The 22,204-nt window shown below is 23.1% G+C and overlaps 1 protein-coding gene across 2 annotated transcripts; it reads right to left on the bottom strand.

Moving 5' to 3' along the window:
* Positions 1-732: 732 nt before the first annotated feature.
* Positions 733-20,845, bottom strand: LOC122510661 (exportin-7). Of its 2 annotated transcripts, none has more exons than XM_043625456.1 (15): positions 20,712-20,845; positions 19,248-19,645; positions 18,920-19,086; positions 15,061-15,285; positions 13,935-14,805; positions 11,204-11,489; positions 10,921-11,065; positions 10,692-10,839; positions 9,449-9,608; positions 8,657-9,059; positions 8,431-8,569; positions 4,615-4,692; positions 4,193-4,386; positions 1,775-1,902; positions 733-1,703 (listed from the first exon to the last, which is right to left on the bottom strand). In XM_043625456.1, the coding sequence occupies exons 2-15, from the start codon at positions 19,501-19,503 to the stop codon at positions 1,583-1,585; spliced, it is 3,321 nt and encodes a 1,106-aa protein (XP_043481391.1). In that variant the 5' UTR covers positions 19,504-19,645; positions 20,712-20,845; the 3' UTR covers positions 733-1,582. The 2 variants fall into 2 exon arrangements, with proteins under 2 accessions (XP_043481391.1, XP_043481392.1); XM_043625457.1 differs by lacking the exon at positions 20,712-20,845 and adding an exon at positions 20,253-20,395.
* Between the last annotated feature and the right edge of the window lie 1,359 nt (positions 20,846-22,204).

Here is a 22,204-nt window from a genome sequence, read left to right as displayed (position 1 = left end):
AATAGTTCAATTCTTTCAAAAAATTTTATTAAAATAATATTGAAAACAATTTAATTATTATAAAGGATTTCATTAAAATTTTTTTAAAAAATTGAATTCTTTCAAATTTTATTAAAATTTTTAAAAATAGTTGCATTTTTCGAGGAATTTATTTAAAATTGTATTAAAAATCATTGAAATACTGCGGTGAGTTTTACTATTTATGAAAATAATTGAATTCTTGCAGAGATTATTATAGTTAATTTTTAGAAATAATTGAATTTGTATGTTGAATTTTATTATTCATGAAAATAATTGAATTATTGCGAAGTTTGCTTAGAATTTAATCAAAATTTTTTTTTTTAAATAATTGAATTCTTTTGAAAAATTTTATTAAAACTGTAGATATTGAAAATCATTGAATTGAGAAAAATTTTTTGAAAATAATCGAAATTTTGCAAAGAATTTTATTAAAATTTTTGAAAATAATTAAAATTTGGAGAAGAATTTAATTATTTTTAAAGATAATTGAATTTTGACGAGAATTTTTTTTAATTTTTGAACATAATTGAATTTTTGCGAAGAATTTTATTACTTTTGAAAATAATTGAATTTCTGCAATTATTTGTAACTTCTCCAAAATTCAGTTTTTTCCAGTTACTTAAATAAAAATCCCTGACTTTTCCCTGACCTGTGGCAATCCTGCTCGCATCATCAGTGGAGGAGGAAGAGTCAGTCAAGCCAGTCTTTATGTAAAATCTTTGAATTCACTTTTTTTTTATTTCATATTCGCCTAAAAACATTTTCAGAATATCATAAGTCATAGCATCACTCTCGCGCGCACTCGCATACAAGCATTTGGCAGGCAAGAACTTAAAAAAGAAGAGAAAAAAAAAATAATATCACTACTAGGTCATTGTATCGTAAACAAATAATGATTTAAGAAGAATAATACTCTCGTTGGTCAAGAAAGAAAAAAGTCCCTTGACCATATAGAGTGCAATTCATTTTAAAGCACAAAATACACCTTTTTCTTGACCGGAAATGGGCCTAAAAGAAATAAGAAGGAGAAGGCTTTGCATTGCAGGGAATGCTATACAAAGGGTTAAGCCCATTTTCGATTCATTATCTTTCTCTCATTGAGACAACCACGATATGAATGTTTAAAGGCTTTTTTTTCAAATACGATTTTTTTTCTAAAAAAAAAGGATTAAAGTATTAAAAGCAGCAATGATTAAAAATATCATGTTTCATTTTTTTTCCATACTTATTACAAAACACTACATCTACATATTTTTATCATAAATTTATACTCTTATTTGAAATTCATTTTCTCATTTATATTTTCAAAAAATTTACACATCCATTTTTATTTCAATTTTATTAATTTATATTATTGTATTTAATCTTATCACTGATGTGTATAAAATTCTTTTTTTTTCTTGCATTTTCAATCTTTTTTCCTGAATTTTGGTATTTTAAAAAATGACTGCTCTCAAAAAATTTTATTAAAAATCATGTTTTTCTTTTTTTTCTCTGCTAAAATTGACCCATCCCTCAAATCAACACTCCCCGCTTTAAAACGCAAATGCCTAGTCCTTTTTTATTCCCAATTATCCATGCTGACTGGGGCAGCTACCATTCCTGAATTGACAGCAGTCATATTTGGCCCCTTCAAGGAGTCATTTATTTCCCTTCGGAACATTGATAAATTTTGTGTAAACCTAGAAAAAAGAGAAAAGAAATTAATTAAATGAATTTATTAGTGGCAAGAGAAAATAATAATCTAATTTACCTGTCTCTATTTTTTGTGAGTAAATTTCTCTCGATTCCATCCATTAAATTTTCAAACCATTGAGCCATTGCTCCCTGTTTATCAACTGGCTGACTTCTTATAATATTCTCTCTCAACTGATTGAAATACTGTAATAAAAGAATATTTCATTATTAATATTTTAATAATTCACTAATTGTTTATTTAATAATTTAGTTCAAAATTAGTTTTTATTTAGAAAAAGCAAATTCTATGTAATTATTATTTTCTACGAATTTTAACTGAAACTCTTCTTTAAATGAATTATTTTTAATAATTTTTGAAAAAGTTCTCTTAGAAATTTCAAATCTATTTATTTATAATTCAATTTTACAAAATTTCAATTATTCGTAAATTTTTCAATATTAAATATATATTAGAAAATAAAAACTTCAAATAATTTTTAAAAAATCTAATAAAATTCGTTGTAAGAATTGAATTATTTTCATAAATAATAAAATTCTTCACTTGATTTCAATTATTTTTAATACAATTTTGAATAAAATCCTCGAAAAATGTAATTATTTTCAAAATTTTTTTTTGAAATTCATCGAAAGATATCAATTATCAACTATTTTTAATAAATTTGTGAAAAATCTCTTTGAGAATTTTTAAATCTATAAAAGAGAAAAAAAATGTTGCATTTTAAGAAATTCGGTTTTTCGAAATTTTCATAATTTTTAATAATTTTTTATTTTGTACCAAAGGGTGGAGACTATTAAATAAGTAAAAAATCTTTTAAGAGCCCAAAAATAATGAAGCTAAATGCCATAAAAGAGAAGAAAAAATGTTGAATTTTAGGACATTCGGTTTTTCGAAATTTTCATAATTTTTAATAATTTTTTATTTTGTACCAAAGGGTGGAGACTATTAAATAAGTAAATTGTTTTTGAAGAGCCCAAAAATAATGAAGCTACATGCCATAAAAGAGAAGAAAAAATGTCGAATTTTAAGAAATTCGGTTTTTCGGAATTTTGATAATTTTTTATTTTTTGCTAAAAGGTGCAAGAATTCAATAATTATTTTCAAAATTCTAATAAAATTCTTCACAGGAAACGAATTATTTCCAATATAATTGTAATATAATTTCTCGAAAGAATTTAATTATTTTCAAAAATTTTAGTAAAATTATTGGCAAAATTTCATTTATTTTCAAAAATAAAGAATTTTCTCAATAAATTTTTAAATAATTGAATTCTTTTGACGAATTTAAAAAAAAATTTTAAGAATAATTACATTTTTCGAGTCAATTGATTAAAATTATATTAAAAATATGTAATTGAAATTCTGCGATGAGTTTTATTATTTATGATAATAACTGAATATTTGCTAAGAATTTCATTAAAATTTTTAAAAATAATATTGAATTCCTAATAATAATTTTATTCTTTATGAAAATAATTAAATGTTTGCGTAGAATTTTCTTACAATAATTGAATTCCATCAAGAAATTTTATTGAATTTGTATTGAAAATAATTGAATAATTCCAAAAAAAATTGTATTATTTATGAAAATAATTGAATTCTGTCATGAATTTTATTAACATTTTTGAAAGTAATTGAAATCTTTTGAAGGATTTAGTTAAAACTATATTGAAAATAATTGAACTCTTATAAAGAATTTTATCATAACTTTTGAAAATAATTGGATTCTTTTACGAAACTTTATGAAAATCTCTAAAGATAATTGAATTCTATCAAGAAATTTTATTGAAATTGTATTGAATTGAATAGTTCCGATATATTTTACTATTTATGAAAATAATAAAAAAAAGTAATAAAACTTGTAAAAATACAAATTCAATTGTTTCGAAAAAAATTTAAATTCTTTAGAGGAATTTTTAGATGAAAAAATAACTTTTAGTGTTGTTTCGTTATTTTTCCGACGAATTCAATTAACATTGTATTGAAAATAATTCAATTGTTATACATAATTTTATTAAATAATTCAATTCTTTCGAGAAATTTTATTTCAATTGTATTGAAAATAATTGAATAACAATTCAAGAAGAATTTTTTTTTAATTTTGATTTTGAAAGTATTGAAAAATTGAAGTTGACATTTGAAAATAAAAAATTTTGTAATTTACATAATAATCAAAAATTAAATACTGCGTTTTGTGCGTAACATTTGCTTGTTATTATGTATACTATTTATAAAAATTGAAAGCGCAATTTTCATAAAAATCATTTATTTTTTGAATTTTTAAATAAAATTATTCAAAAATTAATTTTTTTATTGTTTTTGAAGAATTAAATTATTTAAAATAAATTCAATTTCAAATCTGTAAATTTCAATTATTGTTATAGAAATAGAAAGAATTTAAAATTAAACTTAATCTTTTCAATATTTTCAAAGGCATCTGGATTTAATTTAGAGCAACAATTAAGAAATATTTACCTCTTCATTTAAAAGTATTAAACCTAAAAGAGGCCTTGACATACTCCATTGATTTCTACAATCTTCAAACATTATCACATTGAGAACAGTACTCAGTATTTGTTGAAGAATCTCAGGATGTTGTTTCAGTACTTGTAAAAAGAGTTCTCCACTTCCTTGTACTACAGAATTTTTTTTACCTGGATAAACTCCGGCTGCAAAAAATTATTTCAAAAATAAAGCTTCTGGCAAAATAAAGAATTTGATAAAAATTAAAGAATTAAAGAATTAAATACCAAACAAGAATTATTGAATAGAAAACAAAATTATATTAATTTTCGAAAATAGTTGCTTAGTTGTAATAGTAATTAATAGAAACAATAATATTAATATTAAATAATATTATTAATATAATAATAAAAATTTTTAGTTGCCTTACATACCTTTCTGATAAAGCTGTTTGAACAAATATGTAACTATATGATCTAAAGTAGAGCAACAACCAGTACAAACCATAGTGTCTGAAAAAAGCAACATTTTATTAATCAACAACCAAACGAATAGTTAACAATAAACAAAAGAAACTAGTAAATCCACATAAAACAATGAAAAGAAACAGATTTTAATTTTTTGAAATTTGACAAGAAGCAAATAAGCAAAACGTACTTACTTTTTTTTTAAATGCCTTTGAAAAATAGAAAATAATCATGCAAACTATAAATGTAACGAAAATATTAAAGCTAAATTAATATAACGAAAGTAGTCAACGAAAAGAATTTAATTAATAGATTATAAAATGTGAAATTATGTAAAATATGAAAAGCGTCATAATGAAACGTAACTAACAGAATGTAATAAATGAAAGAGAAACAATTTTTTTCTAACAGAGACAATTTTGACAAAGAAACTTTAACAAAGTAACTTTAACAAAGAAACTTTAACAAAGAAACTTTAACAAAATATCTTTAACAAAATATTTTTAGCAAAGAAAATTCAACAAAGAAACTTCAAGAAAGTAACTTTAACATGGAGGCTTTAACAAAGAAACATTAACAAAGAGATAATTAACAGTAATCGAAAAAGAAACGTAAAAAATGTAACATCAACATTGTTAATGTAGAAAAATGGTTAATAATTTTATTAGTTATTTTTTCAGCTGTGCGGCTGACTATATGCGTGCTAGACCCCTAAATTTTGTCAAAGAAATATCTTCTCTTCTTTAAATCATTCAGTAAAATTAAGTACTCAAGGAACACTATCATTTCAATACCAAAGTATTATTGATGAAAAAATGAAGTGCTTACAAGCATGAGATATTTGTACTGTCACATGATGAAAACTGCAAAAATGAATTATTATTCGTATTATCTAGGGTCTAGACTCTATACACTCCAATCCTCTTGTGCCTGTTTATCAAGACAATTATTCCTCAAAACTACATTATAAACAAAATTAAATTTTAAAGTAATTTCAAGTTCAATTTTCAAAACAATTATGAGTTCAGAATTTTAAAGTAATTTTAAAACAATAATAAGAGGGTTGCCACAAAATTTTATTTTATTTTTTCCTGACTTTTCCCTGATTTCCAGACATAAATTTAACTTTTTCCCTGAAGCTAAAGAATATTCTAATTAACTCTAAAAAAATAATTAGATTAAAAAATATTCTATTGGATTCATTTACGAATTTTCTTTAATATTGTAAAATTATTCGAAAACATCAATAACTGCTTTTCTAAATAAATACTTTATCATTATTACTTTTCCATGGAAATTAAGGTTCTTTAAAATTTCAAATTCAAATCTTTTTGAAATTAACAACTTATAAAAATATTATTATAAAACATGAAGATATCGATCACTCCGAGTCTTCGACTCGGAGTAATCAATTTCTTCGTGTTTTATAATAATTTTAATCTCCATAACATTTTTCAGAAAAAATTAAATTATTTACAAAAATTCTAATATAATCCTTCGCAAGAATTCAAGTATTTTTACAAGTAATAAAATTTTTCACATCAATTCAATTATTTAAAAAAATGTAATGAAATACGTTGTAGGAATTCAATTATTTTCATTACTAATGAAAATCATTACTGTAAAATTTTTTACAGAATTACAATTATTTTTAATACAATTTTTCATGAATTTCTCGAAAAATGTAATTATTTTCAAAAAGTTTTGGAACCTTTTTTAAAAGAATTCAATTATTTTTGACAAAAAATGTAATAAAATTCATTTCAAGAATTCAATTATTTCTATAAATAATAAAATTCTTCACAGAAATTCAATTATTCTCAATATCTTCTACTTTAATAAAAGTTCTATAAATAATTCACTTATTTTCATAAATAATAAATCGATTATTCGGAAATTCTTCAATTAAATTAAATTAAATATATTATAAGAAAATAAAAACTTTAAATAATTTCAAAAAAAAAAAAAAATTAAATTTTTTCAAAAAAATTAATACTATAGAATTGTTAGTTAAAAATATGAAAAAATAAAATTTTCAATGATTTTTAATTCGAAACTTGAATTTTTTTCAAAATTCAATTATTTCTAAAAAAAATTCACGGTATAATGCTTTGAACATTCAATTATTATTTAAAATGTTAACTGAAATTAATTTTTATTAGAAAATTTTATGAGAATTCAATTATTTAAATAGAAAAATAAAAAATTTATTGAATAATTGAAAATTTCTTAAAATTGAATTCTCATGATTTATTTCATGAAGAAAATTTTAAATAATTGAATTCTTTCGACGATTTTAATAAAATTTTTAAGAATAATTACATTTTTCGAGAAATTCGATTAAAACTGCATTAAAAATAATTGAAATTCTACAAAAAGTTTTATTATTTATGAAAATAATTGAATCCCTGGAAAAAATTTATTATTTATGTTGAAAATAATTAAATTATTGCGAAGAAATATATAAAAAATTTGTAAATAATTGAATTCCTGTAAAATTTGTACTATTTATGCAAATAATTAAATGATTGAGTAGAATTTTATTAAATTTTTTTTTAAAATAAATTTTGGAAAATTTTGTTAAAGTAGTAGATATTAAAAATCATAGAATTGAGAAAATTTTTTGAAAATAATTGAAAATTTGCCAAAATTTTATTTAAATTTTTGAAAAGAATTTTTTTGCGTTTTCAACTACAATTCTTCTTTAAATCAATTTTTAAAAATAATTTTTGAAAAAGTTCTTTGAGAATTTTCAAATCTGTTTGTTTACAATTCAATTTTACGAAATTTCGATTAATCAGAAATTCTTAAATACATTAGAAAAGAAAAGCTTTAAATAATTTCTATAAAAATTCAATTAAACTTTTTCAAGAAAATTAATTCTACAGAATTGTTAGTTAAAATTATGAAAAATTCAAATTACATTTTTCGAGGAACTCGATTAAAATTGTATTTAAAAAAATAATGGAAATTCTGCAAACGAGTTTTATTATTTATGAAAATAATTGAATTCTTGTGAAATTTATATTATTTATCAAAATAATTAAGTAATTGAATTCTTTTGGAAACGTTTATTAAAAAAGTAAATAGTGAAAATCATTGAATTGAGGAAAATTTTTGAAAATAATTAAAATTTTGTCAAGAATTTTATTAAAATTTTTAAAAATAATTTAAATTTTGCCATTCTTGTATAAATTTATTATTTTTAATAACGAATTAAATGTATATTAAAAAAATGTAACTAATTTCAGAAGAATTTAAATTATTAAAATTTTTCAAGAGTTTTTAATAATTTTAAATTCTAATTAAATTAATTTGAATTGAAATTTTATAAAATTTTAAATTAATACCTTTCGAATTTCTCCCTGACCTGTGACAACCCTGAATAAGTTAAAATTCTTCAAATAATTTAAAGTTAAAATTACAAAACAATTGTAAGTTAAAATTCTTAAAATAAATTTCAAGTTTCAAGCAATGATGAAAAAAACAACACACAACACGTGATAAAAAATAGAAACAATTCACTAATAACATAGTAATTGTTATTTAAATATTTTTTTAGTCATCATAATTGAAAATACCTTCTCATTTTTTATGAGAATGGTAAAAAATTACTAAAACTACTGATGACATGAAATTGATATAATTATTTTGTAAAAAAAATGATGTGTGCTTTTCTGCTTAAATACGAAATTCATGAAAGGGCACGATAATGAGGATTCAGAGAATAGAGATAATGTATAAACCAGCCGCACAGACCTGTATAGGAGTCTTTTAGCGCACCTAGAGCTGTGAGGCCTTCGCTGATGCTCGAAAGAATGTACAAAAAGACCCGAGGTTCTAATGTCGATAGAAAAGCCATATGATCCTGCGCTAAACACTCCAGTAAAACGTAATAAGTTGTTGATAATTTTGGATAATCCTGAAAAAAGGGAAAAATTGTATACCTTTTTTTAATGATTATATGAATAATTTACAGTATTTTTTTAGGGGGAAAAATTGGACTTACCAAGAGGTCACTTTGTGGTATACTAAGAAGTAATTTCACAAATGTATTAAGAGCATTATCCAAAGTTTCATCTCCGTATAACCTAAACACACCGAAATTCACGTAACTTCCACACAATGCTAATTTCAACATATTGAAGCATATACTAATTCCCTTGAGCTTGAGAGGATATATTTGGTCCTTCGGTACTTCGACATTTAGTATATGATTTCCATAACTACATATCACTTTGCTTGCTTCGCGGAAAAGTAAAATTCCATTCGGCGACGAGGCATCGAATTGTAATCGTTGACTTCGATTTTGTACTAATTCAGCAAATAACTTGAGGACGGGAGTTGTTACTTGAGGTTCGTGATGCCAGAGTTCTACTGCATGTAACAAAATTGGTGTGTAATTTGGATAACTGCGCGAAGTGTTAAGAAAAATATTTCAAGTCTTAATTATTCCGATCCCTCTTCCCTTTAACCTTAACTGCAAAAAATGTCTCTGGTTTAGTTTTTCCTTTTTTTTCTTTGCTAATTTTCGCTTTGAAATCAAAACGCTTTTTATTAAATACTTAGCCCAAAAAGTGAATTTAATTATTAACGATTAAAAATTAAAATTAAAAAAAATTATTAACGATAAAAAAGAGTAAAGACTCTTCTTTTTTTAACTCTAAACTTTAAAACTCTATTAATGTTAAGTTTTGTCGCAAAGCTCAGAAATAGTATTTTTTCCAAACTAGTGAAAAAATACTGCCTCTCTCAAAAAGAAAGGAAAAATTTTCTCTAATAAACGAGAGAAAAAGGATACATCCAGTCGAAAAGCATCATGTAGGAGGATTTAGTATTAAAGGCGTAGGCAAGTCCTTTGAGATCTCTTGCAATACCGATAAGTGCTTTTTTAGCTTCTTCTGCATCAAATACTGGAGTATTAGCCGCACCCATTAACTGTCCTAAACTTTCCAAGGCAGCTGTAAATTATTTTACACTCAATTTAATATATATTCACGATTTTTACAAATTATTTGACGACAACTTGACAAGAATATTTATTGTATACAGGAAATTCTGTCCTGCAAAACTAAAATACCGCAACTATTTTTTACTCAGGTTTAAATTTAACAATTTTTTTTCTAGTTTTACTAGAAATAACTTCCATTCTAATATTCCTAATATTCTGAACGTTCAAATGAACGAAATTTATTTATTTTTTGTTCAAATTACATTTTAATTACAATAATTTTGCGTCACTGCAAAAAAATTAATTGTATCGTTTCTAAATGTAAAATTTAAGTTTTTAATGTTTATTGTAATCAGTAATCTATGAAATATTTTCAAGAAATAGTATTTCGTTCATTTAAAAGTTTTAAAACTTGTCGATCATCAATTCTAAAATTGTCTAAAATTCAATTATTTTACAAATTTTTCATTATTCAAAAATACGATTTTTAATAATTTCTAAATTAAATAACAATCAGAACTTGATTAAATTTTGATAAATAAATGTTTTAAATACTTATTTCTGAAAATTGAATTCTTATAAAGAATTACTGTATCAAATTTTTTGAAAATAATTGAATTATTTTGAAAAATTTTAATAAAATTTTTAAGAACAATTGCACTTCTCGAGGAATTCATTTAAAATTGTATACAAAATAATTTTAATCCTGTGAAGAATTTTACTATTTGTAAAAATAATTGAAATCTTATAATAAAATTTTTTTAATAATTTTTTCTATTATTTCTATTAAAATAATCCAAATAGTAATAAATTGTAAAAAAGTAGTAAATAGTAGGTTTTAGTAGATGAGTGTGAAGCCTGTATAATCTAAATAAAAATTTGCCACGGTATTTCAATTTTATACGGCAGAACTGATAGAAATAGATTGATTGAATAATAAAGGATAATAAATTGAGAAAAATAAATAATAAAGTATAATAAGTTGATAGAAATAAATAAACAAATAGATAATTTGGTAGAAATAAACAGATAAGTAAATTGATAGAAACAAACAAATAAATAAATTGATAGAAAAAAAATTGTAACAATTTACCTGTAAGAGGCAGCATAAACGTATGGAATCTTTCTTCATCTTCGCCCAATTCAACCATTAATAATCTACCCAAGGATGCATAAAACATTGATCTACAACGCATTTCAGTAACAGCTACATTGTTTCCCAAGAATGGAAAATGTTCACTCTGAAAGAAAAAAAAAACGATTAGAATAAAATCACCTTCTTCTTTCTACAAATACTTCAAATTATTACTTCAAAATCGTACCGTATGATTGTTCAACATGAACTGCACTTCCTCGAGTTTCACAAGCTTTCTGACACAACTATACCCTACTGATAAATCATTCAAAAGTTGCAGAGTCTTGGAAATAATTTGTTCACTTCTTCCCCAGTATTTCAAATTAGTAATTCTGAAAAAGGACAAAGAAAAATTATCAACTTTAAATAATTAAATAAATTCTAATCCTTCCTTTTTACCGGAAAGTGTGACAAATGCAAAAAAAAAACAAAAAAAAATAAGAACTTGTGTTAAAATTTGAATACTTTACATTTTTCTAATAAGTACACTGAGAACCATGGCCTCGTCACTGAGTCCCAAGACGTCCGACAATCTTCTGTACACTTTTGAATTCTTTAATATTTGATCACTGACATATATTTTACGAAATTGTTCGAAGAAACTGAGCATAGCTAATTCGAGTTTCTCACAACCGCCCTGAGCTAATCTGGAATCGGTGAGATTCATTAATTGAAGAACTCGGCAGACTAATTCACCATCCATCGCATCATGCTCCTCATTACTATTGAAGGAAACCCGTCCTCCAATGGCACTGCCTGAAAATTAAATATTAAATAAATCAGAAAATTTGATAATCGTAAATAAAATTTCACAATTAAAGGGCTCGAACACAGTGAAAGTATTTAAAAATACGGACTTTACGGACCAAATATGAAAAATTACGGACCAATTACTGACACAAAAATATAACCAGTCCGAGTCAAATAAGAGAACATTTTACTTAAAACTGCATATTAAATTTTTCATAACTTCATGTTTTAACATGAAGATACCGATAACTTCGAGTCGAAGACTCGGAAAGAAATTTAACTAAATTAAAATTAATTAATTTCATTATTTTAATTAATTGTCGGAAAGAATTTTTAACTAAAATTCTTCTTTAAATCGATTATTTTTAATAATTATCGAAAAAGTTCTTTTCAAAACCATTTGTTAACAATTTTCAATTTTGAAATTTCAATTATTCATAAATTCTTCAATTCTTCTATTCTTCAAATAAAAACTTAAAATAACATAAAAAAAATTCCATTACACTTTTTCAAAAAAATTAATTTCAAAATTCAATGATTTCTAAAAATTCACGCTCTATTGCTTTTAATATTCCAATTAAATTAATTTTAATTTATCTAAAATTGCGAAAATTAAACGAAAATTTAATTATTAAAATACAAAAATAAGAATCTTATTATTTTTGTACAGTAATTAATTTTTGCGAATAATATTATTACTCTTGAAAATAATTGAATTTTTGCAATAATTTGTAACTTTTCCAGTTAAATTTTTGTTTAGTGTTTAAAACTAAAATTCTTCTATAAATGCATTATTTTTAATAATTTTTGAAAAAGTTGTTTGAGTATTTTGAAATTCATTTGTTTACAATTTAATTTTACAAAATTTCAATTATTCGTAAATTCTTCAATTAAATTTATATATTATAAAATGAAGACTTCAAATAATTATAAAAAAAATCTATAATTAAACTATCTCAAAAAAATGAATTCCACAGAATTGTTAGTTAAAAATATGAAAAATTCAGATTTTCAAAATGAATTCCACAGAATAGTTAGTTAAAAATATGAAAAATTCAGATTTTCAAAGATTTTAATTTAAAACCTTTTCAAAATTCAATTATTTCTAAAAAAAATTCACGCTCTAATGCTTTTAATATTCAATTATATTCAATTATAATTAATTTAATTATTTTCAATACAATTTTAACTAAGTCCTTCGAAAGAATGCAACTACTTTCAAAAATTTTAATAAAATTCATGAAAGAATTCAATTATTTTCATAAATAACACAATTTTTTTGCAATTATTCAATTATTTCCAATACAATTTCAAATAAAATTTCTTGATGGAATTCAATTATTTTTAAAGATTTTCATAAAAGTTCTTGAAAGAATTCAATTATTTCCAAAAGTTTTGATAAAATTCTTTATAAGAGTTCAATTATTCTCAGTGCAATTGCAATTAAATTTCTCCAAAGAATTTAATTATTTTCAATATAATTTTAATTAAATTCTTACAAAAAATGTGCAAGAATTCAATTATTTTGAAAATTCTAATATAATTCTTCACAGGAATTGAGTTTATTTTCAATATAAATTTAATATAATGTCTCGAAAGAATCCAATTATTTTCAAAAATTTTAATAAGATTATTAGCAAAATTTCAATTATTTTCTAAAATAAAGGATTTTATCAATAAATTGTTAAATAATTGAAGAATTGAAGAATTTGATTAAAATTGTATAAAAATAATCGGAATTCTGCAATGACTTTTTTTATTTATGAAAATAATTGAATTCCTGTAAGAATTTTATTATTTATGAAAATAATTGAATGATTGATTGTTGATTGCGAAGAAATTTTATAAAAAAATTTTAAATAATTGAATTCTTGTGAAAAATTTTATTCTTTTATGAAAATAATTAAAGGTTTGCGTAGAATTTTATTAAAGTTTTTTTTAAATAATTGAATTCTTTTGGAAAATTTTATTAAAGTAGAAGATTAAAAATCTAATAAAAAATCTAATCTAATTAAAAATCATTAAATTGAGGAAAATTTTTGAAAATAATTGCAATTGTGCCAAGAATTTTATTTCAATTTTTGAAAATAATTGAATTTTGGAGAAGAATTTAATTATTTCAAATGATAATTGACGTTTTAATGGTAATTTTTTTAAAATTTTTGAACATAATTGAATTTTTGCGAAGATTTTTATTACTTTTGAAAATAATTGAATTTCTGCAATCATTTGTATTTTCTCTAAAATTCTCTAAATTAATTTCGTACAATTTACGAACTTTTCGTCTTTTCTCAATCAAATTACGAACTTTACGGACCTTTTTTTTTTAAAAAAAACTGACTTTTACGGACTTTAAGCAAATTTACGGACCTTTACGGGATTTACGGACCTAGTTCGAGCCCTTCGAGAAAATTTAATAAACATAAAATCAAATATTTAATAATTTCTCACCAATAATATAAACGAGCCATGTTAGTTGACCCTCCTGAACGGTGATATCAATTTGCTGAGTTGGCGTCACCGATTGTGTCATTAATTCCTGATAAGTTCTAGCAGTCTGATCAAAAAGTTGAACCAAAAGCGTACAAGTTTTTTGGTATTCACATCTTCCAATAACGGACAATTGCTCCAATTGTTGTTGAACCATTCCCAAATCGTCCAAAGGATCCTCCAAACCCTCTCTAACGACAACAGCAACAGATTTCAATCTCGACGTTATGTATGCATTTGAAACTTCCGGTGTATAAGTTTCCAATAAATGTGGTTCCGATGATTTCACATAGGGAACAGAAGCGACCATTCTCTGCCAAAGACTGAGTAGATAGTGTACACTGTTCGGCGCAAATTGCCACATTTGTAAACTTTGAACAGTAAATTTAGCAATCAATTCAATTGCCTCGGGATAATTTTCCACAAGAACCAATTCACCAAGTTGATAGTTACTCTTCAAACGTGCCAGTAGTCGGCAAAATTCATGATAATTCCCCGGATCGCTGAGACCTTGTGGATTTCTCAAAATGTGCTTCACTCCATTAACCAAGTGTGTTAAAAATTTTGCCCTCTCACTATTGGAAAATAAACTTCGTCTCACCGAGGCAATTTGCACTAGGCATGAGAGCGCCAACGATGACAGTGTATTCGGTAAACTGTGGTATAAATCGAAAAATAATTTTAAAGTCGTAAAATCCAAAAATGCGGGTCGCCAACTCGATGGTATTTGTACAGTGCATAAATCATCTGAACTTTCATCCGTTGACGTTCCAATAAAATCGAATGTTAAACAATTTTGCGCGAGTCTCAGTAATTGAGTCATTAATCCATGCTGTAAAGTATTAATTAATAAATGAATTTATTAATAAGACAATATCATTTAAATTACTCAATTTCTATCCTTAATTTCCTATTCCTTAATATTCAGAAATAGAAGAATAGGAATTAAGTAATTATTCTACATTGTGGTTTTGTTTTCTTAGCATGAGGGTAAAAAGACGAATTCTTTTTTTTTAGCAAAAACCCTCATGACAATGAAACAAAAACCTCAAAACAAAAAAGAAAACAGACGTTACTTTCATCTTACCTGAGCTTCATCATTAAAATTTAAACTTTTACAATTTTCACGAGCAGTGCCCAATAAGGAGCAGGACAATCTAAATATTTCAAAAAGTTGCGTATCTCGAAAGCTGCTCGCTATTTTCCTGTGCTTCGTCAGTGACCTGTTCGCATCAGCTTCCGATATTTGATTCATTTCGCAAGTTAATTGAGAGAGTAATTGTACTCCAATCATACAGTGCTCGACAGAACCCTGCAATGTCAATTCATTAATTAAACGAATTGTAAATGAATTTAAATAAAGGGAAAAATGAATAAATGAAAGAAAAAATAAGTAAATAAAAGAAAAAAATAAATAAATAAACAGGGTGCCACAAAAATTTAATTTTCTTTTTCCCTGATTTCCAGACAAAATTTTGATTTTTTTTTTATTAATTTACAAAACATGAAGATATTGATCACTCGGAGTCTTCGACTCGGAGTCATCGATATCTTTATGTTTTGTTATAATTTAAATTTTCAAATATAATTAAATTTACAAAAATTTTAAGAAAATGCTTCAAAAGAATTCAATTATTTTTAGAAGAATTCAATTTTATTTGAAAAAATGTACTAAAATTAGTTGTAAGAATTGAATTATTTTCATAAATAATAAAATTATTCACATAATTTCAATTATATATAAACAAATTTTAAATAAATTCCTCGAAAAATGTATTTATTTTCAAAAAGATTTGCAAATTTTTTACAAGGATTCAATTACTTTTCACAAATAATGAAATTTTTTATTGAAATTCAAATATTTTTAAAATCTACTATTTTAATAAAATATCTCAAACGAATTCAATTGTTTAAAAAAAATATAATAAAATTCATTGCAAGAATTCAATTATTTTCATAAATAATAAAATTCTTCACATGATTTCAATTATTTTTAATACAATTTTGAATAAAATCCTCGAAAAATGTAATTATTTTCAAAAAAATTTGTTTAATCTACTATTTTAATAAAATTTCTCAAACGAATTCATTTATTTAAAAAAAATCTAATAAAATTCATTGCAAAAATTCAATTATTTTCATAAATAATAAAATTTTTTCACAGGATTTCAATTATTTTTAAAACAATTTTGAATAAAATCCTCGAAAAATGTAATTATTTTCAAAAAAATTGTTTCAATTCATCGAAAGAAATGAATTATCAAATTATTTTTAATATTTTTTGAAAAAGTTCTTTGAGAATTTTGTCAAATCCATTTGTTTACAATTCAACTTGGGTCAGGCTTAGCCAAACGGATCGGATAAATTTAAAAAATTTTGTTTTTAATGAAATATCTTTTATTCTCATCTTTATGTGATGAAAATAATGTCATAAAAAATTTAAAGCAAAAAAAAATTTTTTGTTATAGTTATTAACAATTAAAGTTTTTAACAATATTAAATGAAAATATTTTTTTCTTGAGTTCTTTTTAACCGATTTTAAAAACAAAATAGGCGTTTTTTTCGTCTTGAAGCGTAGAATTTAAAAATATATTTTGTTTAAAAATTTTTTTATTTTTTATTGTTTTTTAAATTATTTATTTATAATATTATAATAAAAAACAGTCTTCCTCACGCTATACGTAAAATTAAAAAATACTATCGTATTCTGCATACATTTTTGAGTAAGAAACAATTGAGAAAAAAAATGTTCCGCTAACAGAAATAACAATATTAAATTATTTTTGTCGCCGTGTAAGCCGTTTTGATGGTGTTCGCTGCCGCTGCGCTGTTTTCGCGTTATACATCAAGTTTAAATTTGAGGTTCTTTTGTTTTTTTTAATGTTTGTCTGCGCTGCGATGGCAGTGAACACCATCAAAACGACTTACATGGCGACAAAAATAATTTAATATTGTTATTTCTGTTAGCGGGCCATTTTTTTCTCAATTGTTTCTTATTCAAAAATGTATGCAGAATACGATAGTATTTTCTAATTTTACGTATAGCGTGAAGAAGACTGTTTTTTATTATAATATTATAAATAAATAATTTAAAAAACAATAAAAAATAAAAAAATTTTTAAACAAAATATATTTTTAAATTCTACGCTTCAAGACGAAAAAAACGCCTATTTTGTTTTTAAAATCGGTTAAAAAGAACTCAAGAAAAAAATATTTTCATTTAATATTGTTAAAAACTTTAATTGTTAAATAACTATAACAAAAAATTTTTTTTTGCTTTAAATTTTTTATGACATTATTTTCATCACATAAAGATGAGAATAAAAGATATTTCATTAAAAACAAAATTTTTTTAATTTATCCGATCCGTTTGGCTAAGCCTGACCCACTTTATGAAATTTTGATTATTTGGAGATTTTTCAAATTTTTAAAGATATTAAATTGAAACCTTCTCAAAATTCAATTATTCCTAAATAAAATTCATGATAAATGCTTTTAATATTCAATTATTATCTAAAATTCATTTTTAAATCAAATTTTATTAGACAATTCTACGAAAATTCAATTATTTAAATACAAAAATAAATAATTTATTGAATAATTAAATGTTTCTTAAAATTAAATTCTCATAAACAATTTTACCAAAAAATTTTTAAATAATTGAATTCCTTTGACTAATTCTAATAAAATTTTTTAAAATAATTTAAAATGTTTGTGAATAATTGAATACATGCAAAATTGTTATTAACATTTTTTTTTAATTAATTGAATTCTGTTGGAAAATTTTATTAAAATAGTAGATATATTGAAAATAATATAATTGAGAAAGAGTTTTAAAAATAATTGAAATTTTGCCATGAATATTATTAAATTTTTTGAAAATAATTGAATTACGGAGAACAATTTTATTATTTATGAAGATAATACAAATTTTGTATAGAATTTTTTAAAATTTATTATTGACTTTCTGCGAAGAATTTTATTACTTTTGAAAGTAATTGAATTTCTGCATTCATTAGTAACTTCTCGAAAATTCAATTCTTTTTAGTGTTTTTAATTAAAATTCTTCTATAAATCCATTATTTTTAATAATTATTAATTAAAAATTAAATGTACATTCAAAAATTTAACTAATTCCAAAAGAATTTGAATTAAAATTATTCAAAAAATTAAGTTTTTGTAAAATTTCTAATTAAATTCATTCAAAATTGAAATTCTCAAATTAAAACCATTTGAAGTTTATTTATTTATGAAAATTGCAAACGCCACTCTTTTAAAATTCAAACGAGTTTACGAGGCAAACAAAAAATGGGCCAAAATTAAAAATTTTTCTTATGAATTCTAAAAATTTAATTTTTTTCCAGTACTTTTAATAAAAATCCCCAACTTTTCCCTGATTTCCCAGACCTTTGGCAACCCTGATAAATGAAAAAATTAGTAATTTAAGGAGAAAATGAATAAATGGAAGAAAAAAATAAATAAAAGGAAAAATTAATGAGTGTAAGGAAAAATTAAAAAATAGAGGATAAATGAATAAAAGAAAGGAAAAATCAATAAATAAAAGGAAAAATGAACCAAAAAAATGGAAAATGTGTAAATGAAAGAAAAATAATAAATAAAATGAAAAATAAATAAATAAAAGGAAAAATGAATAAATAAAAGGAAGAATAAATAAATAAAAGGAAGAATAAATAAATAAAAGGATAAATGAATAAATGAAAAGAAAAAAGAATAAGTGAAAGGAAAAATCAAAAAGTAAAAGGAAAAATAAATAAATAAAAGGAAAAATAAATGCAAAAATGAATAAATAAAAGGAAAAAAAGACTAAATACAAGGAAATAAAAATGAAAAAAGAAAAAGAAAAATAAATCAATAAATAAATTCTTAAAAAATACCTCCCTTAAACAAATATTATAACAAAGAAAAGCATTGAACAAGAAACAAACCTGAAGAAACTTTGTCACATCATTGACAACATTTCTGAATATATAATCATCTTTATCTGAATCAAACCATCCTAATTTTGATATCCGTGCAAAAAGAGTGACCAACGCTTGTATTACAAAATTTGGCAACTTTGGCTGCGTTGCTAGATAATTTAAAACATAGTTTCCTGTTTGCAAAAATAAAACAATGCAACAATTAGATAACATCAATTTATACAAATTTTTCCTAATTTTTCAAAAAATACTTTTTTATTTCCCAAATCACGTTATTTTTTAACAATATACTGGAAGCAATAAGCCTTTAAAAATATAAAAAAATAAAACTTACTTATATCAAGTCTTTGTTGTAGACTGAGTCCTAAAGCGGACCTTGAAACCAATTTTGTCAAGGTGGTAGCTGCCAATAATTGGGCATAAGCCGAATCTCCGCGATCCAATAGTAACTGACATTTTGTGAGTGTATCAGGAGCATTTTGGAAACCAACAAGAGCTTTTTCAGCTTCAGCACGATGCGCCGAGTCTTGAGACTCATAAAGCTGCTTACAAAGTAATTCTAATTGTCGTACTTCCTGTATGTGATCCATTTTTAATGGAACGATTTAGGCTCTTAATTTTTTAATGCAAAATCGATCAACACGAGGATTTATTTTCATTGTCATCAATTTTTACAATTTCCAAATAAACATCGCAGCTGTATTATAGACTTGACATTTATGAATTCCTCAGCTGAAAATCATTCTTAATTAGCTCGAAATCATTCTAATTATTGTAATAATAAAATTATCGGGATTAAAAATAAGTAAAATTACACTCAACAATTATTTGTTACAAAAGAAAAACATAGAAAATAATTAACTAAAATTTAACTTATTTAATTTATAATTCAATTTTTAATTGTAAAGATATATTTTTATCAATCAACTGATAACATTTCAATCAACACTAATGGAATCAGTATTTAATCTTTTGAAAGCAAACGATGTATCGGAGCAAAGAGGTTATAAACACTTGGACGAATAAAAATCTATCAACTCGAAATAATAATCACCTACAAAAGTGCATTGCTGAACAAAAAAGCAAAATAGAGACAAATTATTTATAAAAAATTGAGATTATTCCTCTAGCATGCAAGACGAAATATATAACTTTTTCTAAAATTTATTTTCCGCAGTAAATTTCAATTAAAATTAATCACTAACTCCTGTACTAATAAACTGATAAATAAACAAAAATTTATATCATATCACAGTGCTTGTGAAATTATAACTGTTTCAGTGAGCAAATATAAAAAAAATGATCACGCGTATAAATTTTATCGAAAGGGAAAATATACCGATCCGGCAGTTGTCTACACGTTGTCTATTATCGGCTTCTGTGTGTATTGTGTGTATGGGAATTTATCAAAACGAACCAAAGAAAATGTTCACGACCAAAACAAATTTCTATCAATATTCCACACAATATTCTCATCTCCAATTAAATTACTCCATTTACCAATATCACTTCAAATTAAATATTTTAATTCAGAATGTTGTGACTGACATTGCGTCTAAGCAAGTCTCGTTAAAACATGTATACCTATATGAGAATCAACACACAGTGTTTAACAATCAACACTTGCTCTCAAAGACCGTTGAAAAAAATCTACACCATGTACATTAAATCATTTAAATCGTAACATTCAATGAAGAATTAATCTCCGATTTTTCAATGACATTAAAACTGATAATTTTCCCGTCACTATTTAATCATTAAACTGCATACGTGATTTTATTTTGATTTAGAAACTCACCTGCTTCACCGCCATTTCGCAGCTTTCACAACATGAACTAGAGGAACAGAAGAAGAGAACAACAACGCCATTTGCTTTTTATTTCTTTTGTTATCATCACATTACAGCCAACCAATCGGCAAATATTCGCGCAACTGCAAAAACAACAACAGCCATTGGTCAGTGATTACGCGCCAAATTTCAAATTTGTTTTTGCAAATTTAACTCTGACAATAATTATTTATTTATTAATGTTGACATTTGAATAAACTATCGAATTAGTCGTAGGTAAACTATAAAGTTTCTTTGGAAAAATAAACTTCTATTATCTTTTATCGGAATTTTAATAATAAGTCTTTTACCGACTGAGTAATACTGCCCTTGAATTATTTTACAATTGCGTATTCAATTCATTCAAGCGTATTTAATTCATTCTAATGATTCTAATCAAATCAATCAAATAGATCAAATATAAGTAAATTAAGTAAATAAATAAACAAGAATTAAATAAGCAAAAACGGTTAAATTAGAAAAGAGTACAATTAGTAAATATTAAATTTTGTTTTGAAATAAGTAAACATTAAAAAAATTGCCTATAAAAATCTTATTAATTAAAGAAAGAAGGGACCTATCGCGACACGAAATTTAAGGTTATGTTTATAATCCTTTTTTCCTTAAATGCCTTGAATTAAACATTTTTATTATTTTACAGAACCAAAAGTAATTCTAACTGAATATTTTATGTATTTAAATAACATTATTATGGAAATTACGAAATTTTTTATTTTCAAATATAAATTTTTAAATAATTTCATAATCAAAATTTAAAAAATTCAATTATTAAGTACAAAATTAATTATTGTTGTTCATATTTGCAAAAATTCTAATATAAAGTTTTCGCAAAAATTAAATCATTTTTTTATATATAATAATATTCTTCGGAAGAATTCAAATTGAATTTTAATTTAAAATTTTAATAAAATTTCGCGACAGAATTCAATTATTTTTTTTTAATTTTAATAAATCCTTGAAAACAATTTAATAATTATTATAAATAGTAAAACTCTTTGTAGGATTTCAATTATTTTCAAAAAAATTTTACTTGAATTTTTCGGAAGAAATCAATTTAAAAAAAAAAATTTAATACATTTCGAATAAATTCAATTATTTTCTAAAATTTTCATAAATCCTTCGAAGTAATTCAATTATTTTTATAAATAATAAAATTCTTCGCAAAAATTCAATTATTTTTGTAAATAGTAAAATTTTTTGCAGGAATTCAATTATTTACAAAACAATTTTAATTGAATTCCTCGGATGAATTCAAATATTTAAATAAAATTACACGAAAGAATTTAATTACATATTTTCAAAAATTTCCATAAAATTCAATTTTTACAAGAATTTTAAATTCTTTAAAAAAAAATTGAAAGAATTCAATTATTTTCAAAAAATAATATAATTCTTCTGATGAATTCAATTATTTTGAATATTTAATTTTAATAAAATTCTTA

This window comes from Leptopilina heterotoma, unplaced genomic scaffold, assembly GCF_015476425.1.
Source record: "Leptopilina heterotoma isolate Lh14 unplaced genomic scaffold, ASM1547642v1 Lhet_73, whole genome shotgun sequence".
Taxonomy (NCBI): Eukaryota; Metazoa; Arthropoda; class Insecta; order Hymenoptera; family Figitidae; genus Leptopilina; species Leptopilina heterotoma.
Note: the sequence above shows the minus strand (reverse complement) of the source record. Positions and strands in the feature narration are given on the sequence as shown.